The 13,221-nt window shown below is 41.3% G+C and overlaps 1 protein-coding gene across 1 annotated transcript in view; it reads right to left on the minus strand.

Moving 5' to 3' along the window:
- LOC119425801 (juxtaposed with another zinc finger protein 1) overlaps positions 1-13,221 on the minus strand; it is a 17,021-nt gene that overhangs the window by 1,529 nt on the left and 2,271 nt on the right. Inside the window, exons 2-4 of the mRNA XM_037693348.1 lie at positions 5,882-5,954; positions 2,758-2,954; positions 1,427-1,596 (exon numbers count right to left, since the gene is read on the minus strand). Of these exons, the coding sequence (XP_037549276.1) occupies positions 1,427-1,596; positions 2,758-2,954; positions 5,882-5,954 (440 nt within the window). The remainder of the gene's footprint in view (positions 1-1,426; positions 1,597-2,757; positions 2,955-5,881; positions 5,955-13,221) is intronic.

Raw genomic sequence — 13,221 nt, forward strand, 5'->3', positions numbered from 1 at the left:
CTTTGTGTGAAAAATGCTATGCTAAAGAGCTCAAAACACACCGAGCGTCCACCATTTTGAGAACCGATGAAAGACAGCCCATGTCACGTCAAGGAGCCTCCCTCACATTTTTCTTAGACACACTCTGCTCGCTCCCTTACTATCCACCCTTCAGTTCAGTCTTATACTGCCATCTGGTGGTTGAAAAAAGGTACTAGTGTACATGCAAAACAAATTAACAAACATTTCTCCTAAAATTTGACAATAATTACTCACTATTGTCAAAGTTCAAACAATATTGTCGTTTATCGCAATCATTTCTGAGACAATTAATCACCCAGCAAAATTTGTTATCGTGACAGGCCTAACTTGTACTACTATTCCTACTTCGCAGTTTTTCACTTATCGCGGGTCTTCAGGGTACGGATCCCCTGCGATAAACGAGGGACTACTGTATTTTTGTCAGGATTTTATATTGTTAGTGGCTGTAAAAGTGCTTTGATTGCCGTATTCTAGGACAATTCTCATTTTAGATGATTATTTTTTTTCCTAAAAACTACCAATTGTCATACAAAGTTTGCGTTCTTATCATTTCTGGTTGACCTGAAAGTCTGACTATGATGAAACTTTTCTAAGAGAAAAAAACCTCCTCAGAATCAACACCAGGACCTTGATATTTGTACAAACACAACAGAAGAAATAACATTTCTTCTTTATTAAACCTTTAACTTTAAAAGTAAATACTTAACCTTTTTTTTTTCTTAAACACAGTTCAATAAAAAATAATTGATAAACAATACAAACATGTTTTCTACAAAACCCTAAACTGTTAAGTGTCTAAAATATACAGATATGTAGCAAAAAAGAAAACATTTAATGGTTTGATGGCTTTCTTTTCCTCCTGCTTATAAATTATATGTCTCGCAAATTAAACACCTAGATTTAATTATGTCACTTTTCCCAGAGGTGTTCGAATCCAGTAAAAAAGTTGGGTTGTAAAAAATAAAGTTTTTGAATGCAGGCCAGTGTTCAATTGAAAAATCATTTGATTCCAGTCAATCAGCAAATCTATAACTGTTCATATCACAACAGTTCATTTTGTACCATCTTGAGGTGGATATCGTATTTCTGATTTATGAGCCTTCCTGCGTGGCCTAAATGTGAGATTAAAGAATAAAGTTGAAACATTGTTTAATAGTTAAGAAGCTTGGACGGTGAGCTGAATGAGGTTCTTGTTCCAAGCACCAATAAATATCAACCAAAGCAAATACCATGATAAATTTATCACTGTTCCAATCGTGACAGTCGGGATTTATTCAGTGCTTTTTCCCAACATAATGCCCCGGACATGTGACGCCCAGATAAAGAGCTTCAGTGTAGATTTCACCACAGATGAAACTTCATGTCCTGTAACTGGACTTGACTTTTTAATCCTCTCGAACCTTACCTTATATCTCTTCTTACACCCGGGGACGGGGCAGGCGAACGGCTTCTCCTCGCCCCCGTTCATGCACATGGAGCTCAGGATGGACTCAGAGCTGATGGCACTTTCTGTGGTCCATGACTCATCGCTGTCCGACTCCTCGTAGTCTACCTCCTCCTCATCATACTCGCTGCCTAAAGGCGCGTTGGAGCCGCGCAGAACAAAGAAAACGTTTGTCATCTTATATGATATGTGGACGGGGCCACAGCCAGAAGAACATCTTGCCATTAGGATTTGCCATACACAGAAATTATATGTGGCTATTTATTAAAGCCTTTCTCTATTTTCTGTTGCTAATTCAATGCATAAGTAGGCCACATGCCACTGAAGGCAGACAAAACAAATATGTTGTGCTTGTGTCTGTGTGCCTGCGAGCCAGAACGCAGGGATTGGCGCTCAGAAGGGGATAATTAAGTGGGAGTGATCTCCATTGCTCAGCCTGGAAAAAGCGCTTTGCTCAGAGCAGAATATTTTCCACTCGCATGTGTGCACGCACGTATGCACACACCAGCATCCTCATACCACATAACTGAAATGTTCAGGCAGACACAAGGGCCCACTGACCCCCGCCTTCTAACAGGAAATGCTGCACCTCAGCATGAGGAAATGGATGGCACCCTGGCACATGTTGAAAGAGCGTGTGTGTGTTTGTGTGTGCGTGCGTTAAGCCCAGGCCCAACACTACGTTTGGAACCATTTGGGCTCAAATTGGACATCTGCTTCTGGGCTGTGCAACACTCGGCCCCATGCAAACGCACAGCGTGGCAGCTGCTATGTAATTAGCAAAGTGTTGACTGGTTTGCTCACTGCAGGAGCCACCAAAACCAACACACACACACCTACACACACACTGCAGGAGATATTAGGTGGGCTTTCCTTCTTCCACTCTTACAACACATTTTCCTGCTTTAAATATTGTTTTTTGGAAAGCTGGATGAAATCCTTCTCCACTGCTTTTGATTAAAAAGAAGAAGAAAAAAAACTGCTGCATCTATTTCGTGATTGAATTATTGTATTAAAGTATACGGCGACCTGCGTTGTGCTCTCCTGTCACAACTTATGGCTTCTGGCTTATATGAGTAGGCTTAAGAATAGGCTGCATTCCATTTGCGTTCCAAACATTTTCATTTAGAAGACTGTGATTCTCAAAACCACGCTCCCGATGGCGTATTCATAACTGTGAGCACAACTGCCAACAGGATTTATTTGCATTAGTCACTTTCTACACTCCACACGTATGAGCAATCCATCTTTCTTCCCCTCAAACGCATGTCTCACTACAACACCTGTCGTACCTGTAGGCGTGCTGCTGCGGAATGAGGAGGAAGGGGTGATGGGGGGCGTGACGGGAGGCGTCAGGTTACCGCTGGTGTGGCGGGGGGGCGTGGCCGTGCTGTTCCTGGACATTCCGCCCGTGATGGAAAGGGACAGCTTGGGTGTGGCCTTTTTCTTCATGGTTTCCTGCTCCCGGCGCGCCGCGTCCGTCATAAACCTGACGGAAAACACGAGTCCCGTTCACTCATTCAGGTTTCAGGGTGCCGATGCATGCAAATATGCAGGTCACTGATGTTTGTTGTGTATTCGTTTTGTTGTTGTCTTACATCATAACCTGACGAGGTTCAAAATACGTGCCTGGAGCTAAATTTACTAGGGATGCACGATATTATCGACGTGGTATTGGTATCGGCTGATATTAGCGTTAAAGTTCACTATTGGCCATTCCATCAAAATAACACTGATATAAAAGACGCTGTTTTTGTATGACAACCAAGTGACAATGATGCCTGCAGCGGCAGCACAACGTGATGACATCACGTGCGTCTACCTGATCTCACGATGGAGAGGAAGAAGTCAAAATGTCAGCAGTGTGGAAGTTTTTTTTTCATTGAGGATATTGGATTCTGAAGATTTTTGGACTACGTTGAGCCTCGCTACATCGTCCCCAGTCAGAGATATTTTTCTGATGTAGCCTTACCCGAGTTACAAACCATCATTTCCAACGTCATTGAGAAGCTAATAGACGATAGCACTTGGGTGGGTTTTACCACAGATATCAAGTGTTAGCCCCGTTAGCATGATTAAGTCTTACGGCACAATGGAGAAACAAGAACTTTGAATTTAAAAAGTCTGTCCTTCATGATTAAGAGTGCAGAGGATCCCACACTGCAGCTAGGAACCTGGAACAAGCCTCCACAAGTGAGACAGCATCGCAGGTGACTAATGCTAATAAATAACATTTAACACTTTTCATTTAATATAAGTTAAAGTGCTATGCATATCATATGGCTGTTACTAAATATATGTTACCAGCTCTTACAGCTGGTGCACAATTTTTTTGTAGCAAATAAGCCTAAATAAGAGGAATATGTTCTGACAAAGGAACATATATCAAAAATATTGGTATCGGTTATCAGCCAAATAAGTTTTAACATATCGGTCAAAAATCCAATATCGTGCATCCCTAACATTTACATTTGCAGAATAGGGTGTACTTGTGCATAAAATACATAATCTTTATATGAGATTATAATAAACATACCGGTAAGTAAAAGTTTGTATTTATCCCTGCAAAGAAACTACTTTGAATAATTCAGTTATTTCATTAGAAATCTCTTCGTGTGGTGAACGGACCGATTAGGTGGACAAGATGGTGATTTTTCAATTTGGCATTTTTCTTAAAATACCAGTTTAGAAAGACCTTTTTTTGCAATTCCATAGCACCATTTATAGGTAATAACAGGCTGATACACGAAGTCCCTCTGTGTAAAACCATTGCTCGTTTATGTAAGCTAACTAGAGTCGAGGGAAAAACACCCCCCCCCCCCCCCCCCCAGTTCTAGAGTTTTACACGTCAGAACATAACTCTGCCCATCAGCCTGGGAAGGGTTAAAAGGCCAATTCAAAACAAAGTCCATCATTCTACAGAGAGAAAGATTTAAGACAGCTGCCAATCTTCCCAGGAGTGGATGCCATGGCAAATTCACCCCAAGGTCAGACTGTGCAATGCTCAGAAAAACTGCAAAAACCCAAGGGCTCTATCTTAAGTCTCTACAGGCCTCAGTTAGCATGCTAAATGTTAAAGTTCACAACAGGACAATTGAAAAAATATGAAGTATGACTTGTTTGGAAGAGCTTGGAGAGTTTTCCTCATATCTCTTAAAAGAACATGGCAGCATAACAACTTGGGTTGGTAAAGGTTCATCTGAATGAACCACAAGGCTTCTGGGACGCTGTTCTTAAGACAGATAAACCAAAGTGCAGACGTTTGATCATATAGTACAGTGCTCTGTTTGTCTAAACCATACAGCAGGTCAGTACAAACACCAACTGTGAAGCACGGAGGTGGAGGGGTGCTGATGTGGGCTTGTTTTACAGCCACAGGACCTGGACACCTTGTGATGATTAAGCTCACCTTAAAGTTGTCTTTACTAAATTTCTCTAGAGTCCAACTGAACAAGGAAGTTATTACTTTCTCCCATGATTACTGGTCATATATAAACTGAACGACCTCCATAAAATTAATCATCTTTTTTTTTTTTTCAAATAAAACTATGATTATATGTATAAAATGTACTAATATCAGCCATCAGTCTCTTAAATAACTGAATGCTCCTGTCTCTCGACTGATTTTTTTTGTGCACATTTGCACCTTTTTGTTTTATTTTGATAGTACATTTTGCACCTTTGAGTCCTTAACATTTTATTTTTCTGCACCTTTAGATTACAATATGTGGTTTGAACTGGGTTAGTCCTGCTGGTTTCTTCCTTCCCTTGGTTATAAAAGGTTTATAAAACAATATGTCTGCTGCACTGACAGTTTATAACTTGTGCATTAATTTTATACTTAGCTGAATCCCATCAAACAATGGAAATAAAAATACCCGCGTTAATAGTTATTTAATGTAGTTTACCGGTATCAGCCTCGATGTCGTCGTCTCAGCTCTTCTTTTTGCTGTTCTGTAAACTGTTACCTAAAAAAGCTGTGACTTGTGCCATAAAACAATCGTCCTGACAATAAATAAAGATGACATTTACAGCCTCACCACTTAGAAATATATTACAAAAAAGACATCTCAACATCTCTTTTTGATTTACTGTTGTCTCCTTCAAAGTTGCATCTTGTAGTGATTTGACAGTGCATTAAATGGGATGTGACACGTCGATTCCCCAAACGCAGAAACACACCTGTGTATGCTTTTTAAAACGTTGCCTGTGGCACATCAGGGAGCCGAGAGTGATTGCCTTGTGCGGTTTTGTTTGCATGTTTGTGAATGAGTCACCGCTGCTGGGTCTATGGGAAGTCATCAGTCATTCACGATTTTCTCACCGAGTCACATGAACTCAGATAAACTGGAACTTTTGAAGGGTGGTGCGATTCTGCCCTCTGTAGACGCACACTTCTCAAGCTGGTTTGCATACCTGTTGATGTAGCTTAGGGCCAGGTAAGTGGGCTGCTGTTGCTCCTGCTTCTCCAGGACCCGCGGATCTGTGTCTGAGAGAGAAATAAACGATCAGAATAATCACCTCTCCCTGTGGAGGGGAACTGTTTGAATGCTTTAGCATGTAGCTGAGTCATAAATGTTCTTCCTGCCAGACAGGCTGACAGATTCCAAGAAGTTTCCCACACTAGCTTCTTTGGAATGAACTATATTGTAAAGCATAATGCTTTCATAATAGTGGATTGATACTCTTACAAACATGTTTTCTGTCATTTAAAAGCAAAGTCTTTCTGTCATATGCTGCTCAGTCACTTTCAAAGAAAGAGGAAGGGAGCTAGGATGAATGTTCATAGTGCAGTCAAAACTCACACACACTTTTTTTTTCCAACTGACTAGCCAAGTCAGAAACACAACACAATGTAACTTCCACTGCTCGGGGCTATCAGCCTCAACTTCAAAGCCTAACGTCCCAGCCCACAGAGAACAGGAGCAAGTGTGCATGAAAACACTGCATCTGCGAACTACCAGTGCCATCAAGCGTTCAGCAGGGGAACACTCGATGGGAGGCCAAGACAAAAAAATATAAGTGTATGCCAAGGCATTTGTGTCACATAATGACAGCTGCATTTTTAATCATTTGCAGATGTATTGCAATTCACTAATGCAGACTCCAGAGTGCTCATTTCAAATAATTCCAAAGTTGTGTGTGTGTGTGTGTGTGTGTGTGTGTGTTGGCCTTCACACCCAAGCTTTCACACCTCATAATTACAAAAAGAATGCAGACTTCCCACCGTGCAGAAGAACGCCAAGGCAGACCAGCAAACAAGACAACAAGCCAAAACGAGGAAAAAACTAAACAAAAGCCACTGCTGCTGCAAACCACACTCCTACACAACTTCCCAAACTGAAACGGCAAGAAAATAATAAATAAATAAGAGAGTGGCAGCGTTTCAGAATTCAAACAAGCTTGCGCACACTTAAAAGTGAGGTGGTCCACAAAGGTGGTCCCCGAGACTTTTATAGCTGAGCCTTAATAATCTTACCTGCTGCTCAGGCGGTGACACCAAAGCTCTTTGCACGCTCAAAAGCACAAATATACACACACACACAGCTTGAACTTCATAAGGCCCAGTCACAAGACGTGAGACAAGTGCTTGTCACATCTTCAAAAGCAGAACTTTTTAAGAACAACTAGTCGTGCTTTTGCAAAGAAAAGACCAATTTTCTGATAAATGGATATACAATTAATTACAATATGACAATTATAGCCAATAAATCTTCTGTCAATTACCCAAATATCTCTTATAGGATCTATATATAAGGAACTAGGCCTTAGTGTAAAAGTACCAGGCAAACTACCAGTGGTGATTGAAGAAATGGGGGAAAACCAGCCTGATTCAGTAAGTTTGGATGCCCAAGCTGCTGAGGACTGTGGATGAGGTAAGTGTGTGCATGTTTTAAGTAAAAGGGGGTGGTGGGGTGTTAGTGGTAAAGGAGCGAGCCAGGTGCAGAGAGCAGAAGCTGCTGGATATGTTCAATGTCTTTACGACTTCCGCTCATCTAGCAGGACAGGAAGTTAAAAGTGCCGCCGATTCTGCTGCTGGAGGACCAGCAAGCTGTGTTCTCTAACGTATTTCATCTAAATCTTTATGTGTCGGTGTGTGTGTGTGTTTTAATGTAACATATCTGAAGAACTTTAATATATCTCCAATCAAACATTGAAAGCAGAGCCAACTCAACAGATGCTTTGCTCCACCAGATCCAACCTGCACCACAGCCCTCTGCTGCCCCCTGCTGACGACATCCTGTCATGATCACCGAGTTACGGTGCGTGCATATGTGCCTGAACGCGTGCATGTGCTGAAACCAGACCAAGAATGCATGGCTTGTTGTGCAGGCTGCTAATTAAGCCACAGAAAGCATTTTAACGTGTTTGCAGAGCAGCAGGCAACCGGACGGAGGGAGAAGAGAGGAGGAGCGAGAGCAGAGGGGGGTTGGGGTGGGGTGGATGTACTTCTCTGTAATTACACTTCCCAGTGCTTTTTTGGGGGCACTCCGGTCCCTGCGACTTCCGATCGGCAGTGTGTGTGTGCACGGATTTGTGGAGGGTGAAAGGAGAGGCTCTGCAGATTCCAGTTTGGTACGCCAGTGCAGTAATTGCTCTGCTACACCCTCACAGGCCATTCAGAAAGTAAAGCGAACACACCATTTAACGTGCACTAACATCCTGTGTCACACCTCTAAAGGTGGGGCGGGAAACAATCTGGCAACTAGGTCCAGATAAAATGTTTAAAACCATTATCTTGTGGTGTCCCCTACACATGCATGCTGGGTCCTCATCTCAAACCTCAGGTATTAATACAGTTACAGTTCTTACTAAAAATATCGTTTGATATTTCAAAATATTGAAAACGTCCCAATTTCAGCAGTTAAACTATTACTCGTATTTAATCTAAATAAATATTCATATTTCAGGAGTTAAATTGTAAACAAAACAACAACAACAAAATTAGCTATAATTTTCAAAATAATTAGACCAAAACTATGAAGTTTTGTTTTCAGTGAGTTAAATATAATGTTCAAAAGAATGAGATCCCAGATGCAAGCAGCTGAAATGAGCTTCCTTCGTAGGGCGGTCGGGCTCAGCCTTAGTGAGAGGTTCATAATGGGGGGGGGCTTGCACCAAGTACAGACGTTGCTCCTCTGTATCTGCTGCAGTGTTTCCTCTACCGTTATCCAAGGAGGGCGTCCTGCCCTGTCAATAGAACCGAGCACCCTGCCTACCAAAATGTCCTTCACGAACCCCCCACCCCACAGTCGACAACTGCCACTAACGTAGCACTCTGTCAACACCCCTCCAACATCTGTCTGCAAAAGTGTGTGTTGCTGCCTTGCCATCCTGCCTTGGTGGTTCAGTTCCCGGCCCCCATTCCAACCTCAGGCTCCAGCCTGTCATGGCGGCTGTCTCCATGATCCTCCATCTGCCTGCACACCGAACTCTACGGAACAGTTCAATGCCGCTGGGAAACCTTGGATGTTCTGTGTCTGCCGGACCTGGTTCTGAAGGTCAGGGTAGTCATCGTCAGTTGCCGCGGTTATCATCATCATCATGCTACTAACGGAACCGCGCTGCTAACAGTACCATGGTGCTAACAGGACTCTGATGCTAAGGGAACCTCACTGCTAACAGAACCATGCTGCTAACAGTACCATGCTGCTAACGGGACCATAATGCTAACAGAACCACTCTGCTAATAGGACTATGCTGCTAACAGAACCATGCTGCTAACAGTACCATGCTGCTAACGGGACCATAATGCTAACAGAACCATTCTGCTAATAGGACTATGCTGCTAACACAGCCATGTTGCTAACAGTACCATGCTGCTAAAAGAACCTCACTGCTTCCATGGTGCTAACAGGACTCTGATGCTAAGAGAACCTCACTGCTAACAGAACTATGCTGCTAATAGGACCATGCTGCTGTAGATTTATTTCTTTTTCACTTTTGGAGCCTTGTTTTAGTTTTTTTGTTGCATGCTTCGGTATTTCTTGTTGTTTTTTGGTGAGTCAAGACGATTATTCTCATCCTGAGCATTTCATTGCATTGTTGACCTTGTGTTGAACTGCATATGACCAATAAACCTAAACCTTAAGCTCTGTTTAAAAGTGATTAATCTCTTGAAATGTTAGCATTTTCCCAATGCAGATTGTGTAAAAGTCATACTTTTACACAATTATTGCTATGCTTGTTGAATCTGCTAGTCTCCATGCCTGGTAAGTAGCTGGTACTATGATTATTGTATTTTTGCAGCACAGGCATGCACCCAGACACTTCAGTGTTGACCATGAATGCAGTTACATCCAAAATGATGAATGCACAAACATTTGTTTGGACCAAGGATTAGGTTGGTTTGCTCCTACATGTTGAAAAAGGGTAAGCAACACAAACAGCACTCTGCTTCCGCCATTGTTGTTCATGTACCGGTACTTGTGCAAGCCCAGAAAAACTATTGGTGGCAGACGATTGTAGTGCACGTGAACAATTTTACAGACACTAGGCGTTTCCAAAACCTTCTGCTCAGACCTGAATCCAAAAAGCTTCTGTGTCAGAGAAAACAACTGCTGACGTATATACAAATTACCAAAAAGCAGCAAAAAAATACTACGGTTTCACATAAAAACAGCACTGTATAAACAGAACCTTAATGCTCTATTATAAGTTTTAGAAAGCTGTAAATGTGATCTTTTCCTCTGTTTAAAGTTTTTTTTCCAAGTTGACATGAGTCCCTTTACCCTCTTTCAAATCATCTGTCTTTGCCTAAAATATGAACATTCTGGTCCTCAAAGTGTCCTTTAGGTGTAGTGTTTCCTTCTAAGCCATGCCATTTGATATTGCAAGATTTGAAGCTCAGAAGATGTGTTGTGAATGACTCTCAGCTACTACCACATGGGCTGAACAATTTGCATTTGCAATAATATTGTGATATGATAAAAATTAGATTTTCTAATCGCGAAGGCTGTAATTTGACTGGTCACATGATCTGGTTATGTGACTTGCGAGTGAGTGGAGCAAATCAGAGCAGGGAGCAGGAGAAGTCAACACTGCGCTTTAACCGGTTGCACAATAGCGTCAGGCTCGACAGAAGCTGATACATCTGAAAGTTTGGTACCACAGAGGGGCACCAGCAGCACGTCCGTTGTTTGGAATTATTTTGGCTATAAAAAAGAAGACGCTGCGCAACGTCGTATTGTGCAGAACCTGCCTTGCTGTTGTTGCTACCTCTCAAGGTAACACCACAAATCTTTATGAAGACTTGAAAAAACACCACAAAGTCATTTAGTTGCATGGCTAGAATGCCAACGACCAGCGCTTCAACTTCAAGTAAGCAAAGTAGCAGCCGACAGGGATCACTGACCGAACTGTTAGAAGGTATTACTCTGTATGAACAGAATTCGAAACGGCCCGTGGAAATAACTCAAACAATAACTGAGCTCATAGCAAAAGACATGATGGAGCCCATTAATATAGTGACCAAGCCTGGGTTTATGACTTTGGTAAACACAATGGATACGCGGTACAGAATGCCTTAGCCAAGTTGCTATCCCAGAGCTATACAAAACATGTAGAAACAGAGATGCTACGGAGCTGAAAACAGTGGAGTTTGTTACAACTGAAACAGATTTATTGCTTGTGTTCGTTGAAAAATACAAGAGAAAAAGACAAAAAAAAAATATTGCGTAATAAATCGTAATCGCAATATTTAGGGGAAAAAAAAAATCACTATTAAAATATTTTCCAAAATCGTTCAGCTTTATTACTACATCAAATTTTAGCTCAATAGCTGCAAAAGTGATGGAGTTATAGCAACTTTTTGTTGGCTAATGTGGACCAGTGGTGGCAGTCTTGAAATGGATTCACTCCAAAAATTAATCATTATTAAACGTACATTCAATGATTACTTTTGATAGTTTCATTAAAATCTGTTTAGTGGTTCATGACGTATTTTGATAGAAATATAGAAACACTGGGTTGACTCGAACAGTTAATGTTAAAGTTTTAACAAAGATCTCATGCAGTAACTCTTAGCTACGAGCACACCAAATTTTAACCCAATATCTGTAAAACTGAGACACTTATAGCCATGTTTGTGTTTTTTTAATTAGTTGACTATGGTAGCCATTTTGAATTGTATTAGCTTCCAAAGGTAATTAGTAGTTGTACATCCAATGATACTTTTTGGAATATTTCAATAGACATTATTTATTAGGCCAAAACAGATAATTATGCACACATTATGAACAAATTGTTTCTGTGCTGGGGAGCGTACTGTAACACGGAGAATGCTGCACAAGCTCCACAACATAATGGACAACACTGCACAACCACAACAGGGTGTCAAAGCTGTAATAAGAATCAGTGCAGGGAGTGGGGGGGGGGGGGGGGATTACTGCCAGCTGACTAATTATTGTTTACTGATTATACACACCACAACAATCCAACTTCTCTTTTAATAACATTATTCAATTAAATTTATTATCCGGTGCCAACAGGGATATTGTGACATTTTTGGCAGTTTTCATGATGTTGGAAGATGCTAAATAAATAACAGTATGTTTTAGCATAGATATTATTTAATCTGGTAAATCCTAAAATCCTTCTTTCCAGCTAAACCTACACTTTTGATTCCAGAGATAAAACTTTTTTTATTTTTTTATTTAATCGTCCAACTAAATCCATCAAAAGAAAACTGACAAGTTTGGGATTTCCATGTATTTAAGTCCAGATTTTTGCTTTCATCAAAGCTCCTTTTAAAATATCTTCCGCTCTTTAAATCTTAGTTTGCCTCTCCCCCTCGACTTGCCCTCCTCCTGCTCTGCTAAGGTAAGGGGGCAGGTATGTGCTTGTGCAGGTGAAAACACAACTCACTGCTTTCGTTCACTGCAGCACGCAGCCTGACATCATCACATTCCTCCGACCTTACCTAGACCTACAGCACAAAAGCGCTCAACAACAGCAAAAGCATCACAAGTTAAAGTCCACCTGAGCCACTTCCTCTCACATTCTGCCGTAATCTAAACAGGTGTGTTTGATGGGGTTTATGTCACTGGAAGCAAACGATCATTTCTGCTGGGATGAGGTCAGCGCTGAAGATGGTTTTCCCACAGAAAGGACCATAATATACTTCTCTGGTTAGCTTGATGCCAATCATTGTGTGTCTAAACTAGATTGAAGTTATTACTGAGTTTTCCTGCAAATCTTGTTTTGCTGTTATGAAAAGCACATGAGCCACAAGAGGGCAGCACAGACTGCAGCCGTGGCTGAATGTTCCTGACAGCCTCTCACCTTTAGCACAACTTGCATCTCATAGCACAATCAAAACCTCTATCTATAATCTATATCTATAACAATATTATAACCAATGTAAATAGGAGGATCACATTAGCTCATAGTTTGACAGATACTCATCATGCATCACTTCACCACTTTAAAAGAAAACAGGGCTCAAAGTCAAACAACACTCACTGCCACCTCTCAAACTCACCTTAAAATCCCCTCTGTTTGTCACAGTGGTCCTTGTACCAATTGAGCTTCAAGCAATATTGATTAGACTGCGTATGATCTTGACACTTCCGCTTGTATAAGGCTGGGGGGGTGTCAATTAATCCAGGAGATCTGGCTCGTAAACTGTCGTTCTGCTAAACTGACAGTTGAAGTCAAAGGTCAAATTACGAGCCAGATGGGGCATAGTTAATGTTTGTTGCATCATTTTTGGCATTAGGACTGAGGGAAATATATATCTATATATATATAGTTGG

Source organism: Nematolebias whitei, chromosome 19 (genome assembly GCF_014905685.2).
Source record: "Nematolebias whitei isolate Nwh7 chromosome 19, NemWhi1, whole genome shotgun sequence".
Taxonomy (NCBI): Eukaryota; Metazoa; Chordata; class Actinopteri; order Cyprinodontiformes; family Rivulidae; genus Nematolebias; species Nematolebias whitei.